This window comes from Poecilia reticulata, chromosome 9, assembly GCF_904066995.2.
Source record: "Poecilia reticulata chromosome 9, P_reticulata-male-v2, whole genome shotgun sequence".
Classification (NCBI taxonomy): Eukaryota; Metazoa; Chordata; class Actinopteri; order Cyprinodontiformes; family Poeciliidae; genus Poecilia; species Poecilia reticulata.
Genome location: NC_088838.1, coordinates 14,197,114 through 14,216,422, shown reverse-complemented (window position 1 = coordinate 14,216,422; position 19,309 = coordinate 14,197,114). Strand labels below are relative to the sequence as shown.

The 19,309-nt window shown below is 40.2% G+C and overlaps 1 protein-coding gene across 5 annotated transcripts in view; it reads right to left on the bottom strand.

Annotated features, from left to right (window-relative positions):
* The window catches only part of rtkna (rhotekin a), a 64,672-nt gene that overhangs the window by 7,727 nt on the left and 37,636 nt on the right, over window positions 1-19,309 (bottom strand). For all 5 annotated transcript variants that reach the window (XM_008418946.3, XM_081610575.1, XM_081610574.1 and 2 more), the window contains exons 2-5: window positions 2,933-3,194; window positions 2,504-2,557; window positions 759-876; window positions 41-265 (exon numbers count right to left, since the gene is read on the bottom strand). In XM_008418946.3, the coding sequence (XP_008417168.1) occupies window positions 41-265; window positions 759-876; window positions 2,504-2,557; window positions 2,933-3,194 (659 nt within the window). The remainder of the gene's footprint in view (window positions 1-40; window positions 266-758; window positions 877-2,503; window positions 2,558-2,932; window positions 3,195-19,309) is intronic.

Here is a 19,309-nt window from a genome sequence, read left to right as displayed (position 1 = left end):
AATGAGAGAAAAGCATGCAAGAAGCGTAACCCGAACTCACGGCACAGAGGGAACCGGCAGCAGGAGAGGAGCTGCCCCTCCGTTACTAACGGGACTGCAAGCTCCAGGCTCCATCGCCGCTCTGAGCTTCTTTCCCGCTGACCGGCCCAGCGAGGAGCTCAACTTGCTGGCCAGTTTTCTGGGCGTGCTTCCGGCAGAGTAGTCGTCCTCTGAGCAGCAGCTATACAGCTCAACTCGGAGCTCAAAGCCAGGGCTGGCTTCACTGCTGCACAAGGACACAACCGTACAGTCTGTCACGTGTACCGTGTGAAAATGAACACAGTTGCTAGCAATGCAAGTGCCATGTACAGCGTGTTTCTGAATGCATCATGTCCCTTAAGCTTATTCACATTTTGTGACAATTTAACCACCACCTATAACATTACCCAATCTAAAGTAGTTTTGTGTAATAGACTGCTATATATATAGGGCAATATATTTGCCCTACATATATTTATGACAAAATATTGTATTTTTGTACAAATATTGCAAATATTTTGCAACAAAATACTCCTACATACTTTGCAGCAATATTTTTGCTTCAATCGCAGCTGCAAGTCTTTCAAGATGAATGTCTGTTTTAAGTGCTGCCTGCTCTTTCCAAAATACTGCGTTTTTTGAATTCTACATTTTACAAAAATTTGTACACGCTGAGCGCTCGAGCCACGGACTGATACACTGATAGAGTGTCGTAAACACAGAACGGACAGATAGCTTACAAGACGATGGTGTTGTCAAAGCAGATATCTGTGAGCGTCCGGTCCACTATCACCATGTCCGTGTCGAAGATCTCTCCTCCCAGCTGCAGCAGGCAGAACACGGCACATCGATGGAGCTCTGCGCGACGGGACAGAGGAGAGGGAGAAATGTGAGAAACCATATTCGCACATTCACAAAGCTTCAACTCATTTGCAACTTTTCACTCGACTCACTCCAGCTTCAACCTCTCCCTTCACGTTTTTGCGAGAGAAAGAATCGGAGGAAAGCGTTGATGTCGGACGTTTTTGCTGTAGACGGGGCACTTAACCTGAACAGGCGAAGCGTGACAGAGAACTCGACGCTCCTGGAGGTCTAACAAACTCCTCTGTTGTTAGTCTCAGTTCAGCAACCGTGCCTGTCAATAGGCAAACAGGACCACTAACAGGCACATTGTTGAACGTAAAGCAACACATTTTTGCTGTCACTGCGGCTAAAAGCCACTCTGGGCGTATGTAGTGTCATATTGAGACGCCTTCGACCTTTTCATGTTTTCTTACTTTTTTTCCACAAACTTCATTGTGTTTTCTTCAGATTTTTTTTGTTTTTGTGAAGCACCAACACAAAGTGGTGCATGACTGCAAAGTAGAAAGAAAATGACGATCACTTTCAGAATGTTGTGCTCATAAAAATCCAAAAGTATTGCTTCATGAAGCCTTCGTAATATCCAGAAGCTGATGTCTTTCCCCATCCTTCTTTGCAAAATAATTTTAAAAAATCAATTAAATTGATGCTTGATCAGAATGGACGATCAATTTTGAAATCGACAGGGTTTAATCTACACTATTCCTTTGTAGATATGGCTGTATAGGGTTGCTGCCCTGCTGGACAGACTCAAGTCTTTTGCAGCCTCAAATAGGTTTTCTGCGGACAATTGGTTTCACGTCGTTTTAGTTTGGGGGATCAGCGTGAACGGGCATGAATGCAATAGGATCCCCCATTTTCAGATTTTTACCAGTTAAGCTCCTATGAATAAAACTGTAATATGCTGAGAACACTCTTTTCTTAACTCGTTTCATTTGTATGCGAAGGTCATTCACATTAATTCCATATTAGCTGTCAGGGGAATAACTGAGCACTAAAAAATATTATAATGACTGCACAGGAGTTAACCCAAATTAGCTTTATCCAGTTGGTGAGATGGAAAATAGGCAATTTAAGCATAACAGTCATTAGATTTGCTGTGTGTCAGTGAATTTTAAATGAAACAAAAATGCAACTGATCCATAACAGCTTCCTTCCACTGCAGTATTGTCAGCCCTGCTAATACAGACTCTGTTCAGTCGGTGCACGTCCAGACTTCTCAGAGCCAAAAGTCAAAGCCAGCAAGTCTGAACTGTTGGCTCACTGAGATCTTTGCGAAAGCTGCAAAAGATTGTAAAAGATCAGCTCCAGGAACTAACACAGACAAAAAAAAAATAAAAAAATTCCAGTCTTCATGGTCTGTCTGTACTCCTTGGTGAAAATCCTGGGTTAAATCTTAAGTTGGCATCCAAGGTTTCTCCAGAGAAGGAGGGAAAAAAAGTTGATTTTGTTCTTGAGTCACGAGAAGCAGCATACAAAATCCAGCAACAGATAACTTCTCTCCAACATGCATCTTTAATAAATCCTACAGACGTAAATCTTTCACAGACCAACTGAAAAAATTCCTTCACACACACATACATACACACATGCACGCACGCACGCACACAAGGTGACTCCTCACCTCCTTTGTTCTTGAAGTACTCCGTGTCTTTCCACATAAGAGGGATCCGAAGATCTGGAATAGCAACAGACGGCGGATTAGACCACAAAAATGTTAATCACCTCCCCTGTCCAGCTGACAAGTGTGTGTGTGTGTGTGTGTTTCTGTCCACGTGTCTATGCAGCTTTCAGTCACTGTCAGAGCTTCACAGACAATAGATTTGCAGTTTGCTCTACAGCTGCAGAACAGATGTACACAAGCCACAAAAAACACACGCTGCTAGTTTACCATTTTATCAACGTTCGCTTTTTCCACTACTGTGAAGGTGCAAAACCGGATCAAATTTGTAATGGTTTTCTCATGTAGTTTTGCTCCCTGAATTCCCAATTTATCAGTGGAACTTAATTTTATTTTTATTTAATTTTACTTTCATTTTTTTTTTTTACATGCCTGAGATTGCCACTTTCCCTTTGCAGGGAAGTCTATCGTCCATCGGGCCGGCATCCGAGGACCTGCGTGGGACATTCTGCATGACCTGAGCTTCCTTCATCCTCTGCAGCTCCGACATGTAGGCCATGATGCGAGTGCTGCACGTCTGCAGGCTCTTTGCTGCCTCCAAGGCCTGGTCTCGCTGTGAGCAAGCAGCCAGCAACTTGCAGGCTCCATCTCGCATCCGGATCTCATGGTCAATCTTCTTCTGAATGTCGCTGTCCTGCAAAGGCAACCGGGGAGGTGGAAAGGGGGAAAACATTGTGAGAAAAAGAGAACTTATTTAGAAATATGGCGAGTATTTTCCTGACACTCAACTTTCTCCTTCAACCCTTAAATAGACAGCTTCTTCCTCAATGACCTGTTGTGGCTCACTCTCCTTGAGGAGAATGTTTACGAAGTTCAGCTGGAAAACTATCAAATCTACAGCATGACCATAATTGTGTTGGTCATGCTGATTAAAATAAATTCATTTGATTTTCAGTACTATTCTGAATTCCTGAACCTGAACTTTAGGTTTCCATTAACTTTAAGCCACCATAAATAACACTGGCCAGAAATAAACACTTGAAATATATTCATTCGTGCACACTGAATAACATGTGAATTTTACATTCGGAACTGATTCACTGAAACTTTTCAGCGACATTTTAAACTTGTTGAGGTGAATCTGTGTGCAGGCAGGCATTGGCTGACACTTTCACAAACCCAGTCAGCAGCATACAAATCTTCCTCAATCCCCAAAATGATTTGACTCTGGTGACGCTGACCCGGGATTTGAACGACCCCATAAGCCCCCCAGTTCTCTCTGTCAGCAGCAAAATGGACACACGGTGTGCATGAACTTGAACATAAGCTTAAGACAGAGAGACGCATGAAGTCAGTGAGAAGCAAAGAAGAAAGTCGAGAGAGGAGGACGGGGGATCAAACAAAGGCAGAGCAGAAGAAATTATTTTATGACCTTAAATGATTTTTGTCAATGTGTTTTTTTTTTTTTTGTTTTTTTTTTTAAGACCGAAAACCTGATTTTATTTCACTCTGAGAACTACTGAATACTGAAGTGGCTTTTGACCGACGGAGCATGTGTGTGTGTCCTCTCCAGTGACGCGTTAACAAGTGCACGCTCTACATGCTAATAAATCTTCTCTGGTGTAAGATCACGCTCGCTTCCGATCCTCCTCCTCCTCACCCACATTTCCCATTTATCATCCCCTTCTCCCTCTCACTAATTCATATGAATTTTTTAATTCATTTCACTTAAATATTAAATGTTCGCTGCCCGTTTCCTTCAGCCTCGACTCAAATCTGTTCCTCTTCACCGTCCTCAGTCGGCTTTTCTCTCTTCGTCTCCACACTTTATTTTTCATCTCCATCCATCTTGCCCTGAGCCGAGACCCGGCAGGAGAATAATGGAGGCTGCTCGTTATTAGGGCCCAAATTTGGGTGCTTGGATGTCTCTCTGTACAAAAATGATGTTTTATGAAAATCTGCAATGAGCGTTAGTTTTCTGGGTGGGGGAGTCGAGTGCTCCTTGAGATGTGACAAAAAATTTTCTGTGTGGTGGGGAAAGCAGCTGTAAATCCCACATGAGTCAAATCTTGATGTTTGCCAGCTAAACCAGTGCAAATGAATGAATCGTTTTGAAATATTGCAATATATGCATAACAGCAACACTAATAGGATGTTATATTTAAGGAACAGACAAAAGGTTTATTGTGAAAACTAAAAAGTTTGCCTCCACACTTCACATGCATAGTATAATTAAGAAAATTAGCATGACCAGATTTTTTTAAAAAGCACTGTAAGGGTGCTAAAGTAATGCAAATGTGGGCTTAATGAAAAGTCTGTTTAATACCAGCTTAAATGTTATTTTCAAAAGATACTTTTAATCCGACAAACAGGCCTCAACTGAGTGCATATTCTGATTTATTGATTTTCACTGTAAAAAATTTCAGCAAGCATGAGTTGGCATTAACTACTGGGGTTAATATGGTTAAAATGATCAAAAGCCCACCAAACAAGTGATGATGAATCTTTGTTTTCATTCATCCAGTGTATTGATGAATATTTGTTCTTTTTAAAATTGAGGCACTAAATTGGAATGTAACCAAGTCAAAAGTAAACTTTATCGAAACTATGATTTATGAATTAAAACTAAAACCAGGAACACTAACCAGAGCTAGTGTCCATATTAAGGCATTTTAAAAGATGGTAAAGGAGTCTTTGACAAAAAAATAATAATAATAAAAAAAAAACACCTGTCTCTGTTCTTGGTATGCTTGTTTATTTTTTTGGGGTTAATTACATCTAAAGTTTGTAACATTGTTTGGCGTAGCTTTTTTTTTTTTTAAAGATTGCTATCACACTGTTTCTTATCTTGCTATATAAGCTGCTGTTCTGAAAAATTTGTTAAATGGGTCAACATGTGATAACATTAAAGATTTTGTGAAACATTAAGTCTTGTCATTTCTTTGATGCATGTGTGTTGCTTCTGCCCCTTCTCCTCTGTTCTGAATAGTTTGTGATAAATGGTGTGAAATTTACAGGTTTCAGTTGTGTCCTGATTGGGTTTGTTACTTTTCTGGGAAGTTCCTGTCTCTTCTCAAGTTTTCGTATTGAAGTATTAGCTTACTGTCTGGGAATAAAGTTTCATGTCTCTATGAGTTTTCCAAAGTGGTCACATAATTGTTAACTAATTTAATCAGAAATGAGCAGCGTCCCAAATTTACCTTTGAGTTTCAAGCATCCAGCATCGTGAGGCATGTGAAACATCTGGACAGCTTGAAATTAAATGATGCTAGCTTTAGCCTACTTCAAACTGCTAAGCAGTCAAACATCATCAATGGGAACAAGAAATAGGTTTATTAAAAATTGTAACTGTACTTAAAGTATATGTTTACAAACAAAACGGATGGATTCTGCAGCATCTGGAGTTCAACTGGTGATTGGGTTAAGGATGACATAATCACAGTATTTTTATAGGCCTTGTAATACTAATGCAATGTAACGTTTTATTTAATACTACAATATAACTTTCCAGTCTTCAAGCTACATGTCATTGATTTTTGTTAATGCAGTATTGGACATTAACTGAATATGAGTAAATGCCTGTACATAAACGACTTGGATCGTAACTGGGGATCAATAATCACAATCGGGATATCCCTTCCTGTAATTCCAGTAAAAAAAAGAAAAACACACTAGATCAGACATAGAGAGCTTGGAAAACCGTGAAATATTCAAATGTCTTTGCTGGGCTCTCGTACCTCAAACTAAACTAAATGCATCACTGAAACTAGGCCTGACAAGGGACTATTGAAGAATGCCTACATGTGTGTGTGCACACACGCCTTGTAAAGAAGCTGTCATCAGAGCCCCGTCGAGCACAGCGGGCCTTAGAGTGACCTGCTGGGAAGATGGTTTGTATTTTTAGAAGCTAAATTAACAGGCTTCTCCTTCTGGGCATCTCAGAATAGAGACGCAGCAGCCTCAATCTGCCTATAATCCACACATCCCCCTGTTTGTAGGGTTAAGATGGTAAAACAAACTGACACATTGAAGCAAGCAGCAAATGTGACCTTTTACACATGCTCACAGGCCTAGGTGAACACTGGCACTCGCGCACACACTTTCCCAGTATGAGATCGGAGTGGCAGGTGTTAGACCAGCGGACGTAGCCAAATAGAGGCTGACTGCCTGCGATGTTAGCAGAGAAGACAGCAGAAAGATCGGAGGGTGGGGTATCAGGCAGTGACATTAAGGGGATGTGATGTTGTCAGAGAAAACAAGCAGGAGATAAGAGGATGGGGAGCACAGTGGAGGGAGAGATTAGGAAGATAGAAAGAGAGTTCTGGGTTTAGAAAGAGAGAGGAAGGAAAGGTGGGGAAATCAAAACGGTATGTGTGGAGGAAAACATGGAAATCCAGAAAAGCCAAAAATAATTAGATTTTCTGAATCTTAAATACACAAGCTCACACAGTGGTACTCTTTGGGATTTTAGGGTCAAAAAAGCAGATATCAACCTTCTCATTTAAAAATATAACTGTCTAGCGGGGAATTTAATGCAACAGTAGATACCAGATGGTCATGCCTCTGCCGCCTCTCTGTTCCTGTTTGGCTCGGCTGATCCTCGCATGTCACTGGGGGAGGAAATCAGAGATACTACGACGACACAAACAGCCACACAAACAACACCCTTCGGGGCATTTGACGCCACTGCAGATGGTGTTTAATGGTTTGTTTACATTGTGTTGTTCTGCATGGATAGGCTTTCCTGTTCAGATCAGCAACCCTTGACCTCTGACTGCTATCGCTAAGCAGGTCAGACGCCTGCGGACGCACCATGATATCAGCCCTCCAGCTGAGATTTGACACGCAAACGATTCGTAAAAACACGCTAACTCAAAGAGAATGAGAAAAGGAGCAGAAGAAGGTATCAAAAGTTTCTATGCAATAATTTGTGTATGGAAACGAAAAGTGCACTTCAGACATGTTTAGGAGAGTGAAATTTATATTTTACTGCATGCCTGAAAAGTCAGCACATATATTCAGTTTCACTGTCTTAAAAAAATGGAAAATTGAGAGAGAAAAATAAAGATTGAGATTTACAGAATACATTAGAAAGAATCGTTCATTTATTTTTTGCATAGGACCACCATATATTTAAACAAATGCAAAAATATTTTGGGTGAGAAAATAGCAACAAAAAAAGGAGGGTTCAAATTTGTAGGCACTTCTGCCTTACGAGATCAAACCCTCTGATCCAAACGTGACCAGGAACTTTCTGCATGTAGTTGGTGCGTTCTCTCCTTGAACGGGTTCCTTCTGGATACTCCAGCTTCCTCTGACAGACCAAAAATTATGCATGATAGGTTATTTGGTAACTCAAGATTCATACATCGTCTCGTCTCCTCAGCTGCATATATTGTCGCACCTCTGGCCCTCAGAGTATGTGAGGTATATTATTTATAGACACTACTGCAGTAAGTAGTTATTTTATGAAGTTCAGCCAAGCAAAATGTTTCCTCTTACCATGCCACCAAAGAAAATAACTTATTCTCCAGCCACTACACAGTCATGTTACTAACAGGGGTCACACACTGCAGCAGATTTTCTGGTCAAATGCAAAAATGTGAACAAACAGGCTGAGATGCACATAATGAAAGGTACTTCAATAGTCATGCAAATTTTAAACCAATTTTTCAAACAACTATTTTTAAAAAAGCTATTTGACTGCACAAAATATTTCTGGTATTTATTTCAATGCCAGAAATAAGTTAGATTAGCATCAACGTCAGCTGTCAAACTATTGCATTTCTGCACAAACAAAAGAAATGACTTGAAAATTCCTGACCACTCCCAAACATGGGGACTTTACTGACCGAACTGCTGGCTTTCAATTAGCCAGCCACAACTATGTGCCTCGCCTCTCTCCACCCTCTTCCGTTACTTTCCCTTGTACTTACTCTGTTCCTCTTCTGCACCCAGGGTTGCACTTAGTGACGGAGGGAGAAGTAGAACGTAAAAGAAAAGGTATAAAGGAGAGACTGAAGGTTAAAGTGGGGCTGCACATTCCAGTAGGAACTCGGTGTACCATTTTATATTTTAAAAAAAGTGCGATGCCCCCACATGTGCATTGGTTCACACAACGCATAGCCGGCAGTCAGACTACACAACAATCCAAACCCAAACCGCTCCTAAAACAATGATCCCTTTCACCACACAATGTCCCTACAGTGCCTGAGACTCCAGCAGCTGCTGGGAAGTTAGGGCACAGCAACTGTGAAGGCAACTGGTTTGGTACTGATCATGGAAGATGGAGAGGAGGGAGGGAATAGAGGAACCAATGGAGTTCTAGAAATTAGCTTTTACGATAGCAGAGTTGGCTACAAAACAATGGAAGGTTGATCTCAGCCAAGGTATACTTAAGATTTCAAACACACACGAGCAGACAGAGCCCTGCGAGGCAAAAATGCCCTGTGAAGGCCAGCTTGCTGATCTCACTTTTTTTAGGTGATTTATAGCGTTTCAACGGTGAACCTGGCTGCACTTTTAGCCTGAACAAAGTGAACTCTCGCACCTCCCGAGAGCGTATGCATTCAATTACACTCTGACAACGGAGGCTGTTTCAGCTCTGCCTGGACTCAGAACTACTGTACTCGCACATGCGAGTTATGGGGTTGTGATGTGAGGTCGTGTGCGAGTGACTTTACGGCCAGCTGTTCTCTCACAAATTCCCAGTGTGCGTTTTGCCGCAGCCGAGTGCCGGTACGCACCGGGCGGAGTCAGAGCAGGACGTGTTAAAGAGGGAAATAATCTGCCCGTCTCTGTTTACTAAATCATGTTTTATGAGCAAGCACAAGACAGAAGAGCATGGCTGTGAATGCAATAAACTGTACGTCAGTCAATTAGAGCACATTTGCTCCACATGTGCACTTTGAGCTTGCAAGGGCATTTGTTTAGATGGAAGGTGGTCCCGAGGAGAGAAACAGCTGAGTGTATCTCAGGCGATAAAGCAAGTTTGTTAAGAACGGCAATCGAGCACATGGAGCTCAGACTCTTCCAAGAACTGATCACTCCTGCAATTTATTGGCCCAATAAATCTGCACAGCTCTTACGTTCTGTGCACACTCAGCTCAGGTCTGCAGTGTTATGCAGAAGCACACTGGGAGCTGGCATGAGCAGAAGCAGACTGCAGAATAAATTAAAAGGCAACTCAAAAATGATAACAACGACAGTTTGTGTGCACCCATGTGTGCATTAGTGCAACTGACAGATTTATCGTTTTTGTGGGGCTGGGTGGCTTCATTTGGTGGCTTCATGTTTCAAAAGGAAATATTTGCAACTGCTTACAAATGATCAAATCTAAGCTATCACAGGATTCAGTAGACATTTAATAGTTTCATAGCGACATTATTCCTCAACCCTGACAGCAATGTAGGCTAACAGTGGTGTGAATAATTTAAATGGACTGAAATATTTTCCACATAGACAGAACACCTTGTAACAAGTCAGAACATGTACATAAAACTGCATGTTGCATTTTTATCCACATGCCATTTTGTCATTTTTTTTACAGGAATATTAGATGCTTCTTATGCTCATTTTGTGTTATCTCATTCCCTGCAGTTCTCTTTCCAAGCAGTAGGGGTCTCCAGTGAAAAAAAAACACCATTGCACAGAAGTAATGAGGAGAAATAAGCCTCAGGTGCTCAGTGGGGGTAAGGTAGTTTAGCAGATACCGAGTAAACCGATACCCCAGGAGAGGTAACAGCAAAGTATTTTTTTTTTTAATTCAGTCAGATGTTCACTTCATCTAATTGATAGTTTGCACGTGAAAAGCCATAAAATGTCTGTGAGCACTAGTGCAGCCAAGAAAGAAGAAGAAAGTTGTGGTCAAGAGATTTTTTAGTTGCACTCTAGAGAGGCCTCGTTCTAATATACCAAGCTGCAAAAACAATGATCGCACAGCACAAAGTTTTATAAAATACTGCGCAGTTACAGCCGACACTAATAAAGTGCTGCAGTATAGTACCTGCACCTTTACAAACACACATGAACAGCAGCAGGCGAGTTCTGCTTCTCTTTGACTGCAAGTCTAAGGGGTCCAGAGAGAAAAATAATGCTCACTTCAGGCATCATAAAACGGGCTGTAAGTCCTCTCTGATCTGTGAGGCTGAAAAAGAAATCAAATAAAACATGCTTATCCTCAAAACACAAAAGCAAACCATAAAAGGCTTGAACGTAAGAGCAGCTTGCCCCAATCACTTCCCACAAAGCCTGTTTGAAAAAAAAATGTAATGGCATCAATTATGTTCTTTGTGAGAAGTTATTTGTGTTTCACAGCTGGTAAAAAGCTGTACCCATCCTAAGATAAAAAGAGTGAAAAAGAGCAGGGAGCAGAGCTGCTTCCTTCATTTGCCTATTAAACAGAAATTGGGGAACTCTAATGAGAGTGAATTGGCAGAGCTGATGGTTTAAATGTTACAAGTGCCAATAGACGAATTAGTGAACACATGTGCACACTAACACTGTAGCCTTACGAGAGCACTTTACTGGAACAGTAAGTGTGCACAGCCAGTGTCTACTACACAAGCTGATACTGTATTAGTAAGTGAGTGTCTACTACACAAGCTGATACTGTATTAGTAAGTGATTGGCTTTACCCCTGAGCCTAATGTGGAGAACTGAGAGGCGGATTTAGAGGAGGAAGTGGTGTGAAGCAGGTCTTTCTAAGCTCCTGATCAAAGACCGCTGAGATCTATCTTAACAAGAACACAATGTCGGCACATCCCTAAGATCAAGTAAAAGAGGGTTTGATTTATCTACATTTTGAAAATGGCACATTAGGCCAAAAGACGTTGCAGTGACAAACCAAGCTGTGCAAGAATTATCTCTGTGAGGTTGCAGGCTGTTCTTTCCATGAGGAAATACATCAGGTTAGTGTTTGAAGTGAGGTGCTAGTCTGTGAGCGGAAGCCGACTGTGTCGCTTATTGACTCTGCTTATATATCTGTGAGGGCTCGAGAGGGATGTGTGACTCAATTCTCTTCACGCCTGGCAGCTCTCAGGACCCAACACCTCCACTAAACATGGAAAAGGAAAGCATAAGTAGTGGAAGGTTTTGCCATTTTGGTCATATTTGCAGTCTTACAGAAAGAATACTGAGTGTTTTCTTTCAGTTTAATCATGGCAACAGACAGGTAAAGATAAAAAAAACATATTTGAGGATTTCAGGATTTTTGGTGCATTTGGGGAATTTAATAATAAGCCATATTATGTCAAGCTGACAACAATCTTTAGAGTGAATGCTGTTATTATGAAAAGTTGACTTGAAAATATCTACTTCCAGTCACAGTAAGGTGGTTAAAATTAAGTCAGGGACAGAGGTAAGAAGCTAGTTAAAAAGAAACACGCTGAGACATGTCAGTGTTTCTCTTAGGCTGCACATAATCAAGCCTAAGAAATACACAACCTTCCTGTTCTTAGACTTCAGCGGATAACAGGAAGGCTGAATGGAGAGTGGAAAAGTTGCTCATGGAGCTGAGGATAAAAAAAAAAGCTGACATTTAATGTTGCTACGATTATCATATTCAGTGATAATATCCTAAAACACTTGCAAGAATTGCCGCTATTTAAAAAAAAACCCATCAAACTATTTGCAATAAAACTAATTAACTGAGAAAAAGAAAAGCACTTTCTGGTTGTAAAAAAAAACCTCAGTAGGGCATCGATGAAAGGAATGTCTTTGTCCTGGGAGGATGAGGACAAATGGCCGTAGAGAAACAACTGAAAACACAAAAGGGATAACATAGAGGGCAAAAGGTCACAGTGCCAAAACTTCCTGACAGAAGAAGGCTTCCCTGCTGGGTGCTGTACTCCTAACCTTCTTTTCACTCTCACAGGGTAAAGGGTGACAAGTTATTTCCTGACAGCAACCTTCTCCAAACTCTTTGTTTATAGCACACAGCGACATTTGTCTAAAACTCTCATTAGTTGACTTATTATGTGAATCAGTGCACCAGACGCTCCTCCTTCTCTCTGCCACACATGCATGCAGACTGCTTGTCTCAATAATCCAAGGCTTTCCCTCCACAATCAGGATGAGAATATCTGGACTAATAAGCTCAACCAGGATTTAAACCTGCCAAATTGTCCGCCTTGTTGTTTTTCTTACTTCTCCTCTCTTTGCACAATGGAGACAAGCTGTTAAGTGGAAAGCGGGATGTACGAATATATATAAAAAATGCAACTGAAATGAAATACTGGTCTTGCATTATCGCAAAGTCTCTCGAAACATATTGAGAGAGAGCATTGTGCTGCTTTTTTTCTAAAGAAACAGAGTCAATGCACACTTTGCAATGGAGATGCACTCAGAAAAAAAGCTATCGACTGGAACTGGTCAATTTCCAGATAGATCTATTAGAAACTCAATCTGCTGTCTTCTTCTGGTTAGTGAAGGCACTATGTCCAAGCTCTACCACAACACAACAGCCCTGCCCAAAGCTGTTACTGAAAGCGTAGACTCAAAGTTGGCCATTTCCAGTATGTAAGGTCCGAGGGAAGAGAGAAACGTACAACCCTGTTTTAAGATAAATGTATTTTCGATGCCGAACCTGCAGTTCAGTGAGTGTCCAAGAAAGCAAGAGTTTCAGCAGATAACAGGAAGGCTAAACAAAATACTGAGAACCAGTTATCCTATTGAGCTTTCAGTCTGCTATCTGTTGTCTAACATATTGGATTTGGAAATACTTAAAGAGTGTTTGAAACTAAAATCACAGTAAGAGACTGTAGTTTTATTAATGTTAGCTGCGCTAATGAATTACATTAAGCTAGTAAACAGCTTAAAATGTATACCTAGCAGTCATTTTATTTTTACACTTAATTTTAGCTCACAAATAGAAATTTGATTCAACCAAAATTGATATCTAAGGTCGAAGCTTCTTTTTTTTTTTTTTTTTTTTTTTTTTAAATCTGACACCGGAAATTGGACACTATTTGGTGAATCTTTACTTTGCAGTTCTTGTGATTGGAATTGCTTCCATTTCCCAGAGGCCAGAGAGCACACATCAAGCAGTGGGTTCTGTTCAGACTGCTTTTAACACCCTCTATTATTTATTAGCTTTGCTCTTGCTTTATTTAAACTATGAAGCTGTATTTTATTTTATTCAACCACTGGTGGGACGTTTCTTTGTCACAAAGGCTTAAAAAACTGAAAAAAAGATAAAGATGCTTAAAAGCCAGATGTTTGTATGTGTGTGTGCGTGGGTGTGTGCGTGTGGGGGTGTGTGCGCGTGTGCGTGTGGGGGTTCATTGAACAGCTATCGACCAGCAAAGGCTTTGAGTGAATGCAGTTCATTATAATATTCATGAAGCAGGATTTCAGAGCAGAGAGAGACCGGAACCAGATATCATTAAATTGACCTTCAGTCCTCTGCCTTAACAAAAAGGCTGGTGAATAACACACCGAGCCTTTTAATGTTATCTCTATGCGATTTTTGCTCTTAAATCCTTTCCTTTACTGAATATGAATGAGGGAAACCTTTTGTTCCCAATGCAAACCACTAACCCAAGCACTATGGGAACAATTAAAACAATCCAACCTTAGCATGCGTAATGCTATTCAAATGATCGAACCACTTGACTTTAGTGTTTTCAAGGATTTTTTTTTTGTCACTTTATAGTCATAGTAAGGTCAAAAAGTACAGAAAAGGAATATACGACATCATGTGCATCCCCAGAATGTTGCACAACCCCAATCCTTCATCCTCAGGGTGAAAGCACAAAAAAGGGACAGATGAGACATAGCTAGAGGTTGTGCCTGCATATATTTGTGATTCATGAAGGGAGTGACTCCAGTTTTTATGTTGATATACAACACTTACAAGTAACTCCAGGTAAATATGACTCTAAGATGACTCAGAAGCCATTCTGCTGCTTTATATTCTGTCTTTAATGCCAGATTTACGAGCCAGTACCCTGACTTTCAACAACATATGATAGAAAAACAAATGGAGTGAGGCTAATTGTGTGTGACCAGAACTCACCAACTATGATGTGGGGATACTTTGAAATTTTGATTTGAGAGGCTCACTGACATGATGCAGATTCCCAAACAAATTCCTGCATGCTAGTAATATTCTCAGAATCAGCAAAGAGGGAAGCAAAGAGACAGAAAAGGACCAAGGAATCCAGAGTATGATGCAAAAAATACAATAAACATCCCTGAGCTTCAACCTGTAAAAAAACATCTCATACTTAACTAAGCAAATAATAAAGTAAATAATCACAAATCATTTCTGCATATTATTTTTTAAGAACTTTAAGCAAAACACCATTTCCACTGTCTCGACCCCAGTTTGGCCAGTCCCCTCATATAAACTAGATTAAGAACAACGATCAAACCTAATATAGTTGACCTCCTGCTTAATGAAAGTCACATGAATACATTTGCTTGCTGCATACTAGATAGAACAACATAAGTCAGTTTAGGTACAAAAGGTCCTGTAGCAGACAAAAGGTTTGAAAGAAAGTATGAAAAAGCACAGAAGCAAATTGACCAGAATCTCTTTCAGAGTGGTGGAATTCAGTAACTTTGAATACATTTTCACTGACATCAGTACAACAATCTGCTTCCCCTTGTACACCAAAACTATTTAAATTGAGAAAACATATATATTTGAAGATTCTGCAGTGTTTGGCTCTTTGGGTCCTTACGATTGCCAGGGTAAGCATCTGTGGACTGATGTAACCCAAGATTGCCTTGCTGGATTAGAATCTGTGAAGTTTAGAAGTTGCAGTGACCGATGCATTACCTGAGTAGCGTTCTTTCAGTGACACAGGCAGGCCGTCCTGTTCAGTAAGTGAACTGCTATGAAATCAGAGTGTCGCTGCAGAGCAATGCTGGGCTGGGACAGAGCTATAGCACATCACATGTGATAATTACGGTTAGGTCGTAATATGGTTTTAGGGTACATTGCAGTTTCCAAAAATAGCAGAAGTCTATCTCTCAATATTAAGCCGCTGCAAAAGTTATGTAATTTGTGCAAAGATCATTTCAAATGTGTCACATCTAGAGTTACTTATTGGTAACTCATCCGCTGCTGCAATTATTGGGCTGTTGTATTATTATTATTTTGTTCAGCAGCGATGTGTTTAGGTGACTACAGTTACTAGGAAATAAAACTATATGCTAGTATTATTTTAGCAAAGCTTAATGATAATAACAATAATGATATTTTTCAACCCTTGTACATAACAAGAACAAACCACTTACAAGCCCGTGTAACAAATTATTATGAAGACTGTTTTTGTCTCAAAGTGCGGATTAATGACAGATATACTGTATTAATGTCAAAGAGAACATATGTAAGGTGAGATTCACTCAGTCCCAGATTCCACCACTTGGCCTCCACCCTCTGGCCACTTTACAGCACTTACGGTCAGCTCCGGTTACTAATGGCTACTGCATTAGGCCTCCATACATGTGTCCACGCAACTTTGTGTCAGTTCAGCAGGAGAAAGTGGGAAAATGAGTCGGGGAGACAAGACAGCAGATAAGACCAACTGAGATTGAAAATGAAAAAAAACAAAAAAAACAAAAGACAGTCTAATTATTCCCAGCAATTGTGAGTTTCTTCTTATCTGTGCCTTCCAGCAAAACTTTTACAGATTGGCCAGATTGGGCGTTCATATTTACATAAGTACACCTCTGTACACTGATTTGCTCTTTTATCTGCAGAGGGATAACGCACATACAACACAATCATTATTCATATAGAACAGAACAATTTGAATCCTCTGAGTGTTGACGGATTTTATAAGGTGTAAATTAGCAGCCATGGTTTTACATTAGGGCTCACAAGCAGGACGTTTTGAAATTTGCAATAACAATTATGAAAATCCTTCTATTTACCAGTACATTGTCATACAACTGTTTAATCCAGAAGCAGAGGTGTGTGTGTGGTACTCTACGTCATCTACACAGCTGTTTCCAAACCCTGCTATGTTTTTAACATCTGCAACATGCATTTGAGAAAGGGGGGCTGGACGGAAATGGGGGCATAGGATAATATGGATGCAGCAAGAGTAGCATAAAAACTGACAACTATTTCTGACTAGTTGTCAGTAATAAGACACTTGATATTATTGGATCATCTCGACTTATTCTGTGCCATTTCTGTATCTAGAAGTTCACTTTTTCCATTACGATTAAAGCATTTGTAACATTAACCTCAATGCTAATTCTCACTGTGACCAACAGGGACTCTGAAGCATCTGGGTCAGCCTTAGATCCACTGGCATTAAGGGTTAGTTGGGTTTTAACCCAGAAAATGAATAAGTGGGCCATGCAAAGTGAATACAGAGTAAATATTATTGTCTTTGAAAAATCACATATTCCGAATATTCATGTGCTTGGCTCTTAGCCCAGTCAGTCTATAAATATTAGACACACTTATACTTGGCCAAGTTTGTCCCCTGTGCTACAGAGTAAAGGTCAATAAGGTCATTCACTGCTCAGTGTGTGGATTCATAGAAGCTCTCCTTCACTATACATAGACCTATTTACAAACTGATGTGAGAAAACGCTTCTCTCTTTTTTTTTCATCTTTATTTGACGTGGAAATGTTTTTACTAAAAATAAAATACATACGTAAGATAATATGCTAACCCAGAAGGGTCAACAAGATGCAAAAACCACAACACAACAGCAAAAAGCTACAACTGAAGTTATGCTAGCAAGTTTTGTGTTAGCATAGCTTCTGTTGAATTTTGTTGACCTTTCTTGGCCAACATAAAATAACGATGAATACATTACTAATTACAAATTCAAAGAGACTATAAAAATAATTCATTATTTTCAGTTAACAATTAGTTGTTGATTTTTTTTATATAGTATATAAAAATGTTTGAATTGCTAGTGATGCACAGGGAAAGTGGTTGGGGTATTAGTCAAGTTTCAGCTATTTCAATGAACTGAAATAGGGCATACTGTATAGTGCAACAAAAAAGAACAAGACAAATTGCTTCCAGATCTTCTAACTTGCAGCAGCCATAAATTTATCAGACTTGCTTTGGATTTTCTTTCAGCCCTAATCTAATACACTGCTCTGGCTGAAGGTGGATGATTGTTGCAGACGTAGAGAGTGTTTGTGGATGTGTTTGACAGAGCATTAAACTGAATCCCTGCTGTTATTATTATCGATTTTATACTGCCATGTTAGCGTTTCATCATAAAGCCACGAGAGCAAAATGAAGCCTTCGCCCTTTACTGACACCTTCAGAGATTTAGTGCACACATTCATTCTGTTTTTGCTCATATCATCAGCTCAAAAGCAATTCCGCTAAACAAACAGCACCTCATCATTGATTAGCAGCATTGAGGTGAGTAAAATGAGGGAAAACATCAACAGCGGCCATAAAACACACACGTAGCAGGTAGCAGGTATTGGACAGGGAGTCGGAGAGAAACTAGATGAATGGCGCACAGCTCTGCATCTGCTCCCGGAGACAGCCATGATAGATGGACATGGATGGGGTCTGACCATGATCCTCAGCCAGCAGCTCTGCATAAGCTGCTTGTCTGAAAATCTCCTTGTGAGACGGAGCTCTTTCCTCCATCAATCACTCGACATCCTTCTGCTGCACCATAACCTCGTTCTAACTGTTGCTATTTCTCCCGTTTGTTTAATTCACCCCTTTTTTTCATCTACTAAACCAAAGTCATCTTTCTGCTTAATGCTCCACGATATGAGAAAATCTTGCGATGATGATGATGTCAGGTGTGATATATGCCTGTTTTCAATCCGTCACTCTGTGACCTTTTGTGGCTGATCCCATTAGCGTCCGCTGTGAGCATCTGCTGCTGCAACACAATGTCCAACTGGCTAAACATTACATTTACATGAAAAATGCAAGTCCATAAAACTCAGAACACATCATCCAATTATTGCACTCCAAACAGGGTATTGCAACATGAACATTGCACACACTGATATCGATTGAAATAATGGCGGTGGTATAGGCTTTACTGCAAGTGCATGCATGGTGAGGCTAACTGGTCAAACTGGTGTTGGCAGATGAGGCAGAAAGATTTGAATATCACGTTAGCAGTCTGATGCATCAGTCAGACGTTTCGGGTTTTGTGAGAAATTGGCTCAAAATGATCTCTGATAGAAAAATCCTGTAATTTCTGTTTTGCCAGGTTCTCTTAACCAGCCAGCTTTGACTTTTATTGTTGCCAAATTTTGAAAAGTCCCTTGTAATGTTCTAAGTTAGAGAGATTTTACAGAAAAATCTGCATACAGATTGTAACAAAAGGGATAAAATATATCTTCTCTTTGCCTTTGTTGTAGTTTTGCAGTTTAATTTCATATGAGGAGAATTAACATTACATAACATAAGAATTAATTTCATGAGTTTTGCTTCTAAAATAAGAAATAATTTAATACTAAGGTAATAATGCAGTAATAAAGTGTTGCAAAGCAGTGTTGAGTTTGTTTTGTTTATTTTAGGCCAGGATCTAAAAAGAACCAAGGACGAGGGCAATGTGAAAGTTTAAAGCTGCAAGAGAGGAAAGGAGTGTGTGTGAGTCTGAGTTAAGAGATCTATAATACAGCAGGCGGGGAGGCAATATTGAGGAGAAGAGGAGGATAGGTGGCAAATTTTTTTTTTATAATAAGTCTCAGACAGCTTGCTCTGGGGGAAACAAATCTCTCACATTCCTCTACTAAAGCTGCTTTCATGCAGATCAGTGCTTAGATTAATGGGTTGCACTTCACCCCCCAGCGATTCTCAGGTCGAGGATGTTCGACCAATCTCAACATTGGCTGGAGGCTCC